Raw genomic sequence first — 13,281 nt, 5'->3', positions numbered from 1 at the left:
TTCGGTCAGTGTTCGTGTCACCGTTCCATAGTTGTGTGATGCGTCGTTGCATGCATTCATTACGGACTTGGCATTCTTTTCACAACCAGAACATGTTCGAGGTTGTCCGTCATAAATCACCACTGCTCGGCAGCCATCTATAGTGATGCATGGCGAGACCTGCCACTTGAGATCTATTCGGATTTATCTCACACCATTAAGTATCGGATACGTCGTAAATTGTGCCCATTTTTCGGCTATGTGACTGTGGATTTTTCATAACGGCTTAGCGCCGCGATGACTTCTTGTTCATGCACCTCGAAAGGCCGTTCGAACACACGGATCTTTCGAAGGCCAACTTCTGCCTGGTCCACATACACAGGACAGACGTTGCCCTCATGTGTCGAAATCTTAGACCATGTCGCGTCCGTTGGATAATATCGTTGCAGGCAGCGTCGGAAGTCATCTTCACGTAAACGAGGCTGCTAATGCTCAGTAGGTGTATGTCGGCCAATTCGTCACGTGGGTCTTCGCGTAGGAAGTGCTCGACGGCCAGTGCTGTGGTTCATGGGCATTCATTCGAAAAGATAGGAGTATTCTTCCCTTTAAAAGTTGGGCATGAAAGTTTGTTCGACTGAGGCAGAAGTACACAAACACTTCGCTCGCGCAGCAGCGGGGACGGCGGGTGCATTCCGCACTGCTGCCCTGCCAAAGGCAGACTGCAGCGCTTCGGCCATCCGTGCACGAATCACAGCCAGATTTTTGCGCCAAGAAACGACTTCCTGACACTTAGATCTATACTCGATGTTAACAACTTTCTCTTCTTTAGAAACGCTTTCCTTGCCATTGCCAGTTTACATTTTATATTCTCTCTACTTCGACCATCATCAGTTATTTTGCTACCCAAATAGCAATACTCCTTTAATACTTTAGGGGTCTCAATTCCTAATGTAATTCCCTCAGCATCACCCAACTTGGTTCGACTACATCCCATTATCCTCGTTTTGCTTTTGTTGATGTTCATATTATATCCTCCTTTCAAGACACTATCCATTCCGTTCAACTGCTCTACCAAGTCCTTTGCTGTCTCTGACAGAATTACAATATCATCGGCGAACCTCAAAGTTTACATTTCTTCTCCATGGATTTTAATACCTACTCCGAATTTTTCTTTTGTTTCCTTCACTGCTTGCTCAACATACAGATTGAATAACATCGGGGATAAGCTACAACCGTGTCTCACTCCCTTCCCAACCACTGCTTCCGTTTCATGCCGCTCGTCTCTTATAACTGCTATCTGGTTTATGTACAAATTGTAAATAGCCTTTCGCTCCCTGTATTTTACACCTGCCACCTTCGGAATTTGAAAGAGAGTATCCCAGTCAGGTTCGAATTCTGCCTCGGGCATTGATGTGTGTGATGTCCTTAGGTTAGTTAGGTTTAAGTAGTTCTAAGTTCTAGGGGACTAATGACCACAGCAGTTGAGTCCCATAGTGCTCAGAGCCATTTGAACCATTTTTATTCCAGTCAACATTGTCTAAAGCTTTCTCTGTCTACAAATGCTAGAAACATAGGTTTGCCTTTCCTTAATCTAGCTTCTAAGATACGTCGTAGGGTCAGTATTGCCTCACGTGTTCCAGTATTTCTACGGAAACCAAACTGATCTTCTCCGAGGTCGGCTTCTACCAGTTTTTCCATTCGTCTGTCAAGAACTCGCGTTAGTATTTTGCAGCCGTGACTTATTAAACTGATAGTTCGGTAATTTTCACATCTATCAACACTTGCTTTCTTTGGGATTGGAATTATTATATTCTTCTTGAAGTCTGAGGGTATTTCGCCTGTCTCATACATCTTGCTCACCAGACGGTAGAGTTTTGTCAGGACTGGCTCTCCCAAGGCCGTCAGTAGTTCTAACGGAATGTTGTCTACCCCTGGGGCCTTGTTTTGACTTAGATCTTTCAGTACTCTGTTGAACTCTTCACGCAGTATCATATCTCCCATTTCATCTTCATCTACATACTCTTCCATTTCCATAATATTGTCCTCAAGTACATCGCCCTTGTATAGACCCTCTATGTACTCCTTCCACCTTTTTGCTTTCCCTTCTTTGCTTAGAACTGGGTTTCCATACATATTTGATATTCATACAAGTGGTTCTCTTTAATTTTCCTGTAGGCAGTATAGATACGAAATAGCGGACACTGCTGTTTCGCATTCGTGCTACATAACGGTACCCTAGAACACACCGCTCTCGAGCCACTGCCTCTCTGCCCCTCAGGTTCGGACTGCAGCTGGGCCGGTCCAGAGCAGCGCGCGCGGCGCAACTGCGCGTGCGCGACCTGCCGCTGGCGGCGTGCAGCGACCACTCGCCGCTGTCCGAGTCGTACTGGCGGTGTGCGCTGCCGCTGCTCAGCGAGTCGCTGCACCAGCCGGCGGGCACGGCGCGCATGGGCGCCCCGGAGGACCCGGAAGCCGTCGTGGACTGCCGCCTGCGCGTCAGGGGCGTCAGCAGGCTGCGCGTCGCCGACGCCTCCGTCATGCCCACCATCGTCAGCGGGCCGCTCGACGCCACCAGCATCGCCATCGGGACCAAGGCCGCCGACATCCTCGCCGAGGACTGGGAGTAGGCGTCCGCCTCCGACCGCAATAAGCTGTCCAAGTCACGCTGCTTGCTTGGCTTCCTCAGTACTGAGGCTGGATAATATGAATGAAAAAATTATATTCGTGGTTAAAGCGTTGTTATAGGACAAAATAAGATAAAAGTACGAGGAGCGTTCAGTAAGTAATGCAACACATTTCTTTCTGAAAGCATATTGGTTTTATTCAGGATTCTAATAAACCATATTATTCCTCACTCTTTTACACTATCTTTTTGCATAATCCATAACCTCCATTCATTGCGACGGTCTTACGCTCCCTTACTTGGAGACTGGTCGACATCTGAGCCAACATCTTGCTCCATCAATATCAGACAGACATTCAGTTGTGCAGCGAGGTGTTTAGTTGTGATCCTTTCATCACCTCGAATGAGAGTGTCCGCACGTTCCAACGCTGTGGAGTAACATCTCTTTATAGGCTTCTGTTAGACGGCGAGGAACCCAGCGGGCACACACCTTTGAGTACCGCAACTGTTCGATGTGTTTGTTACGACACCCTCATTGGCACTGTAGCAAGAAGGAAGAGCTTCTCTGGACGGTATCACTAACCTGCTGTCTTACTGCTTCAGTAAGTCCCTCGTCGCACAGTAGTAGCGCTCAGTCACCTGGTTCCATGTGGGTGGTGATCCTTCTGAAGTGGAGTGTTTAGGGATGCCAGTTGTTAATTGTCTACAATGTTTGTACTATACTTGTTTTAATACAGAAATTGCTTTGTTACACACGTCACAGAATCAGCATTTGCAATATGGCGGCTCTGGAATACGCAGTTATATTCGACCCTTTACACACGTTAACAACGTTTTCTGACTTTCCATAACGATAGACACTGCCCACGACACGTGGCCTTCTGATAACTAGTAACTTCACTTTATATCTTCCTTAACAGCTGAGATACGCACTCGCGACCTTTCTTTTAGAGCCGCCCCGGTTACTCGACCGTGCGTTTTTTCTACGCGGATCTGATGTCACGTTTGCGGACATTGTGACGGAAGTTTGTCTCTCAACACTGTCTCAGATTGTAAGATCCTACTCCCGAATACTCGGATCTTGTCCCTACTAAGATTGCACAACATTGCCTCCTATGATTTTATCACTAATGCTCCTTGCTGGCGCTTAATTGTTAAATGTACATGTAGCCTGGCTGCTGCTGAACATTACCGATCTCATAAATGTGCGTAATACTTGGCTTAAACACGTGAACGGAATGCATGTATGCATTAGTGTCAGCACAGGCAACAGAGACGCCCAGTTGTGCAGTGAAGCGTTTGATTCTCCTCAGTCCAGCATTTCGAAGGGGAATGTCCACAAGTTCCAACAATGCAAGAGTAGCAGGTGTGTAGCCGTCCAGCAAGTGGGATACAGGACAGGTCTGCACGACCTTGTTGCGATGATGACAGACGCCTCGCCCAGCGACTCACCGTCCTTTTGTTCACTTTCAGGTCTCCGTAGAAATTGTGCAACTATGAAAATCTGCTCTGCTCTCGTTTTCTGCTAGTGACACCTCTCTGCTTGAAACGCACCTCCGTAACAGACACTATGTTTAAGGCTACGTACAGCGCCGCCGCCTTCCAGAACTCCTTGAAACCACAGTGGCTGAAGCGGGAATATTCGAAGACGTCTCACAACAAATTTGACATTTTTTCAAGCGAAATTCGCCGAAAAATCAATGTGTTGCACTACTAACTCAATGCCCATCGTATTAAATTTAAAAAATTGAATACTGTTTACTTTATTAAATAACTGAAATACGTGCAATACTCAGAAAACACAGTATTAAACACCAAAAATTACAAAAGCAATGCCACTAGAAAATGAAAGTATTGGTCATTTTCAGATGTTGCCCTAGAACTACATTTTAAAAATATATTTCAAGGTGTTGTTGTGCTGAATTGTTAGAAAATAACTTAAACGCATACAGTACTCAGGAAACTCGACAATAAAACCTAAAAATTATGAAAACAGTGTCACTGGAATGTGAAATTACTGGTCATTGCTGAATGTAAGCCCAGCGCTGCATGGAAAAATATGTATCACTAGATGGATTTTTGGAAAATAACTAAAATATGTCCAATACTCAGAAAACTCAATATTGAACACCTAAACACAGTGCCAGTGGAGTGCGAAAGTATATTTCGTGGCCCAATATAGTCCCAGTTCCACATTGAAAGAAATATATCGTTTTATTGCTGTAGTGAAAACATGACATACTACATAGTGGATGCTACATTAGCGTAATACAGCGTGTTCTAAACATATTACTGTCCAAAATTACTAAAAACAAACAGAAATTTATTCCTCGAAGACATGCTTATAGTGCGATAAACAGCTTTCCTTAAGCAGATGCTGTCACCTGCTGGGGACACGCAGAACTGGTAACAAGTGCTGCAGTGAAAGCACCTGTTGTAAAGTACGATCAGACGCAGAGAGTTTAGTCTGTTCCCTGAGATAGAAAAAAAAATTCGATGTATTATGTACGGTGCATAAGGACTAAGAAGGTAACAGACTCAGAGCACACGTAGACAATAAGTCTCTCTTACTGGAGTCATTACGGGTCAATGGACAAAAAATTATTTACCCCAGTGCGGACACAAAGATTAATTGCTAAGAGTTACGGATGTCGATGCGATCGCGCCACGTGCTCAGCTGCACGCGCATTGCCCCTACGGGAGCATAAGGCAGTAGCTATCAGTGAGACGCAAATGTGGATTAATGTAAGGACGAGACAGAGTGGCAAAAAGGGGCAATTGTGTTTGGACGTGCTCATGGCCAAAGGGCGTGTGAAGTTGCTGGATTTGTTGGTGTTTCGCGACGGACTGTTCATCGAGTTTACAAGCAGTGGTGTGACACACGTGACCACTGAAACACTACGTCAGAATTGTGGCTGGAAAGTGATGTGATAGGGGGACTGGATATGCGTTTCACGGCTTGTGAGTCAAAGTCGCTTCCGAAATCTGTCAGTAAGAGAATATTGCGACAGGAACTGCATGCTATAAACATTTGGAGTCGGTCACCTTGCAAGAGGCCATTGCCTACACGGGTACATTAAGAAGACAAAATCAAAGTCCATCGCTCTGGAAGGATATGTGACTGGTGTTTTGAACATTAAAATTAAATTTTAAAACAGTCTTGATCGCAATCTTCTTAAAATATTTTTTCCTTGGAGTGAGTGACCGGTTTCGACTCTATGAAAGAGTCATCTTCAGACTCCAGAGCGGTGGATGGACACTGCTAGATGAGTTCCGTCGACCCTAGACGCTCCTGTAACTGCTAATGAGCAGATACACAGGATATACAGCCATGTGTTGCTTCTGCTATAAAGTGTTTTTTTTTTATTGTTTGACTTGAGATTATTGAACCATACACTGAGGTGAAAACAGCCGTGGGATACCTCTTAACATCGTGTCGGTGCCTCTTTTACCTGGCGTAATGCAGCAGCTCGACATGGCATCGACTCAACAAGTCGTTGGAAATCCCTGCGCAAATACTGAGCCGCAAACCTCTATAACCGTCCATAACTGCGAAAATGTTGCTGGTGCAGATTTTTTTTTTTTTGTTTGTACACGAAGTGACCTCTTGATTATGTCGCATAAATGCTCGATACGATACAGTTTAGGTGGCCAAAGCTTTCGGACGAGTTGTGCACAATGTTGTTCAAACCAATCGCAAACAATTGTGGCCCGGTGACATGGCTCATTGTTGTCCATATAAATTCCATCGTGGTTTGGCTGCAAAATATTCTAAATGGTTCAAATGGCTCTGAGCACTATGGACTTTAACATCTGAGGCCATCAGTCCCCTAGAACTTAGAACTACTTAAACGTAACTAACCTAAGGACATCACACACATCCATGCCCGAGGCAGAATTCGAACCTGCGACCGTAGTAGTCTCGCGGTTCCACACTGTAGCGCCTAAGACCGCTCGGCCACCGCGGCCGGCGGCTGCAAAAGATCTCCCTGTAGCCGAACATTGATTTCTGCGGTCATTTCACGCAGTTCTGCTTCTCTGATAGCACCGACAACTCTACAAGTACGCCGCTGCCCTGGGTCGTTAAGAGAAGGCCGTCAGTCACTGCGTTGTCCTAGGTGAGAGGTAACGCCTGAAATTCGGTAGTCTCCGCACACTCTTGACACTGTCGATTTCGCAATACTGAACTCCCATTTCTGAAATGGAATGTCCCACATGTTTAGCTCCATTCTACTTTCCGCCTTCAAAGTCTGTTAATTCCAGTCGGGAAGTTACATTCAGGCCAGTAATCTCTTCACATGAATCACCAGAGTAAAAATGACAGCTCCGCCAATGCACTGCCCTTTTATAACTTGTGTACGCAATAATACCGCCATCTGCATATATGCATATAGCTATCCCGTGACTTGTCTCCTCATCATACTGCGAACAGCTTGTTACAATTAACAAATCACATATACACAGAAGTCACAATATAAATAGCTTGAACAATTATTCAAAAAATGGCTCTGAGCACTATGGGACTTAACATCTGAGGTCATCAGTCCCCTAGAACTTAGAACTATTTAAACCTAATTAACCTAAGAACATCACACACATCCATGCCCGAGGCCGGATTCGAACCTGCGACCGTAGCGAACGCGCGGTTCCAGACTGAAGCGCCTAGAACTGCTCGGCCACACCGGCCGGCCGAACAATTATTCAATATTACTTTACAATACGGACATAATTACTGCACTTGTAGCTACGCAATCTAGATATACAGGGTGTTACAAAAAGGTACGGTCAAACTTTCAGGAAACATTCCTCACGCACAAATAAAGAAAAGATGTTATTTGGACAAGTGTCCGGAAACGCTTGATTTCCATGTTAGAGCTCATTTTAGTTTCGTCAGTATGTAATGTACTTCCTCTATTCACCGCCAGTTGGCCCAATTGAAGGAAGGTAATGTTGACTTCGGTGGTTGTGTTGACATGCTACCCATTGCTCTACAGTACTAGTATCAAGCACTTCAGTACGTAGCATCCACAGGTTAGTGTTCATCACGAACGTGGTTCTGCAGTCAGTGCAATGTTTACAGCACGGGGCAATAGCCGTGGCGCGGTACGTTTGTATCGAGATAGATTTCCAGAACGAAGGTGTCCCGACAGGAAGACGTTCGAAGCAATTGATTGGTGTCTTAGGGAGCACGGAACATTCCAGCCTATGACTCGCGACTGGGGAAGACCTAGAACGACGAGGACACCTGCAATGAACGAGGCAATTCTTCGTGCACTTAACGATAACCCTAATGTCAGCGTCAGAGAAGTTGCTGCTGTACAAGGTAACGTTGACCACGTCACTGTATGGAGAGTGCTACGGGAGAACCAGTTGTTTCCGTACCATTTACAGCATGTGCGGGCACTATCAGCAGCTGATTGGCCTCCACAGGTACACTTCTGCCAATGGTTCATCCAACAATGTGTCAATCCTCATTTCAGTGCAAATGTTCTCTTTACGGATAAGACTTCATTCCAATGTGATCAAATTGTAAATTTTCACAATCAACATGTGTCAGCTGACGAGAACCCACACGCAATTGTGCAATCACGTCATCAACACAGATTTTCTGTGACTGTCTGGCAGGCATTGTTGGTGATGTCTTGATTGGGCCCCATGTTCTTCCACCTACGCTCAATGGAGCACGTTATCATGATTTCATACGGGATACTCTACCTGTGCTGCTAAAACATGTGCCTTTACAAGTACGACACAACATGTGGTTCATGCACGATGGAGCTCCTGCACATTTTATTCGAAGTGTTCGTACGCTTCTCAACAACAGATTCGGTGACCGATGGATTGGTAGAGGCGGACCAATTCCATGGCCTCCATGCTCTCCTGACCTCAACCCTCTTGGCTTTCATTTATGGGGGCATTTGAAAGCTCTTGTCTACGAAACCCCGTTACCAAATGTAAAGACTCTTTGTGCTCGTATTGTGGACGGCTGTGTTACAATACGCCTTTCTCCAGGGCTACATCAGCGCATCAGGGATTCTATGCGACGGAGGGTGGATGCATGTATCCTCGCCAGCGGAGGACATTTTAAACATTTCCTGAAACAAAGTGTTTGATGTCACGCTGGTACGATGTGTTGTTGTGTGTTTCCATTCCATGATTAATGTGATTTGAAGAGAAGTAATGAAATGAGCTCTAACAGGGAAAGTAAGCGTTTCCGTACACATGTCCACATAACATATTTTCTTTCTTTGTGTGTGAGGAATGTTTCCTGAAAGTTTGGCCGTACCCTTTTGTAACACCCTGAATAAACTGTAGACAATTAGGAGTGTAAAGTAGAACTCAACAGAGATTTGTAAGCATACTACTAAACTTTATGGCGTTAATACAACCACAGATAGTATAGCAAATTTCGTATACAAACTTCACTATGTAACGTGAAACAAAATAAGTTTTGCGCATTTGAGGATCTTTACAGCTTAATAAAACAACAGCACTAGTTGGAAGTCGGACCTTTAGTTTCACGAGGTTTTGCAGTAAACGGTCTTACTGTTCTTCGGAGAAACCGCAGGAAAACAGTAAGTGATTTGCATATCCTTTTTCCATCAATCGCAGAGAGAATTATCCTTGCTGGACGACCATCTTCGGAAGATTATAGGTGAATGAAAAAGAATTTGTGACGGGTATCCACGGATCCACATACAGTGGCCGCGTGAACTATTATGTAGGGAGCAACCTGACACCATTCCCATACCTTCGACAATAGCGTTCAGTGGGAATAAGATTGAAGTTCTTCTCTGAAACAAACATACATACATGCATGCATGCATTCATACGATAAACCGAGATTCTCTGCAGTAATGGTCGCAACATGCATAGCTGAATGGAGGGAATGAATGTTGGATTTCGTGTCTGGATTTTCTGTACATAGACATCCGTTACGCTGAGGAAGGTTTTCCACAGAGATTCGTAATTAATTACAAGTCCTGTTTTCTTTTTAAATTACCTCACCCGACCTTTTCTTGGCCTTTTCTGAGCGAAAATTTCATTGTGTGCATCTTTCATTGTGTGCAGTTTACAGGACACCGCCGAAACCTTTCCTCACCAGACCACTAAACCTCTTCGTCCCTCTTGTCCGTCACTCGGCTTTCGTATCAGGCTATCACAGTTTCCTTGGTGAGTGACGCGACTGGACATGAAACCAATGACTGGGTGTTGCTTCATGTCTCCTGTGGAATTCAGTACGTAGAAATTTCCCACGATTACTTCTGATCTCTGGCGAACGCACCTGCAAGCACCGAAATTCTCCGCCGAGACTAATCTCCGGTTGTGCTTTTCATAGAGCGCCTTCCTGGAGGGCATGACGCACCTGACCGTAACGAATTGGTGTGAGATGTTGCCGAAAGGGAGCCCTATTGGCAGCTACGTCCTCAGTTAACCGTTCTCTCACGCGACGTGAAAACGCACGTGGAGATGAAATTGGTGAATTGACTGCGTGGAATTCGAGGTCTACGAGAAAGATAAACCACGGCGCGTACGTCACAGTAGGTGGCACCAAAAGTCTTAAGAGTGCCAGCAGCCGTCTCCGTCGTGGACAGAGTCACTATTTCGCACGAGATTAGTATTTCTTAACTGAGCGTTTAACTGCTTGCAACCTCTCCATGGCACACGACAAAGATAAGACCTTTAGTGGGTACCTTATCACTGACACTTTTATTTCTCGTGGACCCTACACGGAGCGAAGCAGTCGTAAAGTATGGTAGACAAGACGACTAGTGTGATTTCAGAAGGCCGTTGCGGGGCCCGTATTTCTCGTGGGTTCCGGTCGAATTCCAGTGTACTGCTGAGCACGATATGAAAAATCTGGCATGTAAATGTTTGCCAAGTGTAGACGTGTCCAATGAGATTGTTTTCACATCCCAAGCAGAACTTTGGTGCAGCCATGTTATTGAGTTGAAAAACGTTCTTGGTACGTTTTCTTTCTCATACAGCACTTGGTATGAACGTAAAATGTTTCGAAGCGTTAGCAAATTGAGAATCTTTCAAAAACTCGTCATTTTACCTACGATTTTTTATAATCAAATGACAGGGAACCACATGGCATTAGATAAAGGCTTCCTGTATTTGATATTTTTAGTGTTAATATTTGTTTGTTACAGAAGGATACCGTTTCTATGCTACGGCGCAGCGTTGATTATCAGAAGTGCGTCGTTTTTATACAGTTTTTCAAAGTTATTCATATTTGTAGGTACAGTCTCTGCACAGAGTAAACCGTATGCGGAGGGCTGGCTGCCAATGTCAAGACCGTAGCTTAGCTGATATCACTATGAACAGTAAAGAGAGACGTCTTTCTTATTAATTTTATTGAAGTATTGTCTACAGTTTGTTAGTTGGTTGATTTGGGGGAGGGGACCAAACAGCGAGGTCATCGCTCCCATCGGATTAGGAAAGGATGGGGAAGGAAGTCGTCCGTGCCCTTTCAAAGGAACCATCCCGGCATTTGCCTAGGGAAATCACCGAAAATGTAAATCAGAAGGTCAGACGCGGTTTGAACCATCGTCCTCCCGAAGGCGGGTCCCGGGTCCAGAGTGTTAAGAACTGCGCCGCCTCGCTCGGTTTGCCTGCAGCAGTCGATGCTGTTTATTATAAGCAATGTGTTTGCAGCAGTTCTTGTTGCAAATGCCACCGACTGGAATGTTCCCACAGTGGCCAGAAATCTTATCGTAACTGCCAGTATATGTCAGGAAGCAAACACTAGTTACATACTAGAAGATTTTGGTATTATGAAACTCTCTCGAAAACACACACATCAAAAAAAGTTTTGCATCACCCAGATTCCCAGAACTCCTGAAGATAGACGTTGACTGTGGACATTGTATCACAGACACAGTCCCTTTGACTGTTCAGAGATGTCATTAAACCCGCCCAAACTTGTGAACAACTATGCATGAGTAGCGATGGAGGGGGTCCGAAGCCGATCAGTGCGAGTCATTCCACCAGGAAGGAGGTACACGGCTCGTGTTGTCTGTAGTTCAGCGATGCCTAGACGGTCAGTACCGCGGTTCGATCGCGTCCGCATTGTTACTTTGTGCCAGGAAGGGCGTTCAGCAAGGGAAGTATCCAGGCGTCTCGGAGTGAATCAGAGCGACATTGTTCAGACATGCGGGAGAGACAGAGAGACGGGAACTGTCGATGACATGCCTCGCTCAGGCCACCCAAGGGCTACTCAGGCAGTGGATGACCGCTACCTACGGATTATGGCTGGAAGAAATGCTGACAGCAACGCCACAGTGTTCAATAATGCTTTTCGTGCATCCACAGGACGTAGTGCTACGACTCAAACTGTTCGCAATAGGCTGCATGATGCGCAAAATCACTCCCGACGTCCACGGCGAAGTCCATCTTTACAACCACGACACCATGCAGCGCGGTACAGATGAGCCCAACAAAATGTCGAATGGACCGCTCAGTATTGGCATCACGTTCTCTTCACCGACGAGTGTCGCACATGCCTTCAACCAGACAATCGTCGGAAACGTGTTTGGAGGCAACCAGGTCAGTCTGCACGCCTTAGACACATTGTCCAGCGAGTGCACCAAGGTGGAGGTTCCCTGATGTTTGGGGGTGGCATTGTGTGGGGCCGACGTACACCGCTGGTGGTCTTGGAAGGCGCCGTAACGGTTGTACGATACGTGCATGCCACCCTCCGGCCGACATCATATTGGCGAGGCATTCGTCTTCATGGACGACAATTCGCGCCTCCATCGTGCACATCTTCCTTCAGAGTAACGACATCGCTCTACTAGAGTGGCCAACATGTTCCCAGACATGAACCCTATCCAACATGCCTGCGATATACTAAAAAGGGCAGTTTATGGACGACGTAACCCACCAACCACTCTGAGGGATCCACGCCGAATCGCCGTTGAGGAGCGGGAAAAACTGGACCAACAGTGCCTTGATGAACTTTTGGATAGTATGTCAGCACGAATACAGGCATGCATCAGTGAAAGAGGACTTGCTGCAGGGTTTTAGAGGCACCGGTGTGCACAGCATTCTGGACCACCACCTCTGAAGGTCTCGCTGTATGGTGGTACAACATGCAATGTGTGGTTTTCATTAGCAATAAAAAAGGGCGGAAATGATGTTTACGTTGATCTCTATTCCAGTTTTCAGTACAGGTTCTGGAACTCTCGGAACTGAGGTGACTCAAAACTTTTTTTGATGTGTGAATATACAGCTACTTTTTTATGTGTGTATATACAGCTATCTCTAGGCTTCATGGACTGCCTCATGTTTGTATCCTGTCGGTAAATATCTTTTTCACTGGTGGTGACCAGTTGCGAAAGAAAATCTCCTCTTCCTCTTCACATGAAACTACGAAACCAATCTCGATTTGAAATCTATGTGATGAAATACAGTACTTGAGATTGAACGTAGTCAGTGCAACATCTAGCATACGGATATCATGCACGCACGAACTGACGTTAGACACTATGCTTTCACTATACCCAGTTTAAAACCAAATGGGATGAAGATTCAACAGAGTTTACGAATAACTTCTACTAATATGTATGTCAGATCGTTGTGCAGCATTATGTAGTGTTGCTCTACCAGCAATTCGCTGATCAAGCCATCGACAAGTCCAGAAATGTCTTCTCGATTTCCTCCGCTTTTCTTCG

The 13,281-nt window shown here is 45.5% G+C and overlaps 1 protein-coding gene across 2 annotated transcripts in view; it reads left to right on the top strand.

Annotated features, from left to right (window-relative positions):
* Positions 1 to 4,595, top strand: part of LOC126282106 (glucose dehydrogenase [FAD, quinone]-like) — a 230,275-nt gene extending 225,680 nt beyond the window's left edge. For both annotated transcript variants that reach the window (XM_049981568.1, XM_049981567.1), the window contains exon 8: positions 2,258 to 4,595. In XM_049981568.1, coding sequence (XP_049837525.1) covers positions 2,258 to 2,606 — 349 coding nt within the window. In that variant the 3' untranslated portion in view covers positions 2,607 to 4,595. The remainder of the gene's footprint in view (positions 1 to 2,257) is intronic.
* The last annotated feature ends 8,686 nt before the right edge of the window (positions 4,596 to 13,281 follow it).

This window comes from Schistocerca gregaria, chromosome 7, assembly GCF_023897955.1.
Source record: "Schistocerca gregaria isolate iqSchGreg1 chromosome 7, iqSchGreg1.2, whole genome shotgun sequence".
In the NCBI taxonomy this organism is placed as follows: domain Eukaryota; kingdom Metazoa; phylum Arthropoda; class Insecta; order Orthoptera; family Acrididae; genus Schistocerca; species Schistocerca gregaria.
Note: the sequence above shows the minus strand (reverse complement) of the source record. Positions and strands in the feature narration are given on the sequence as shown.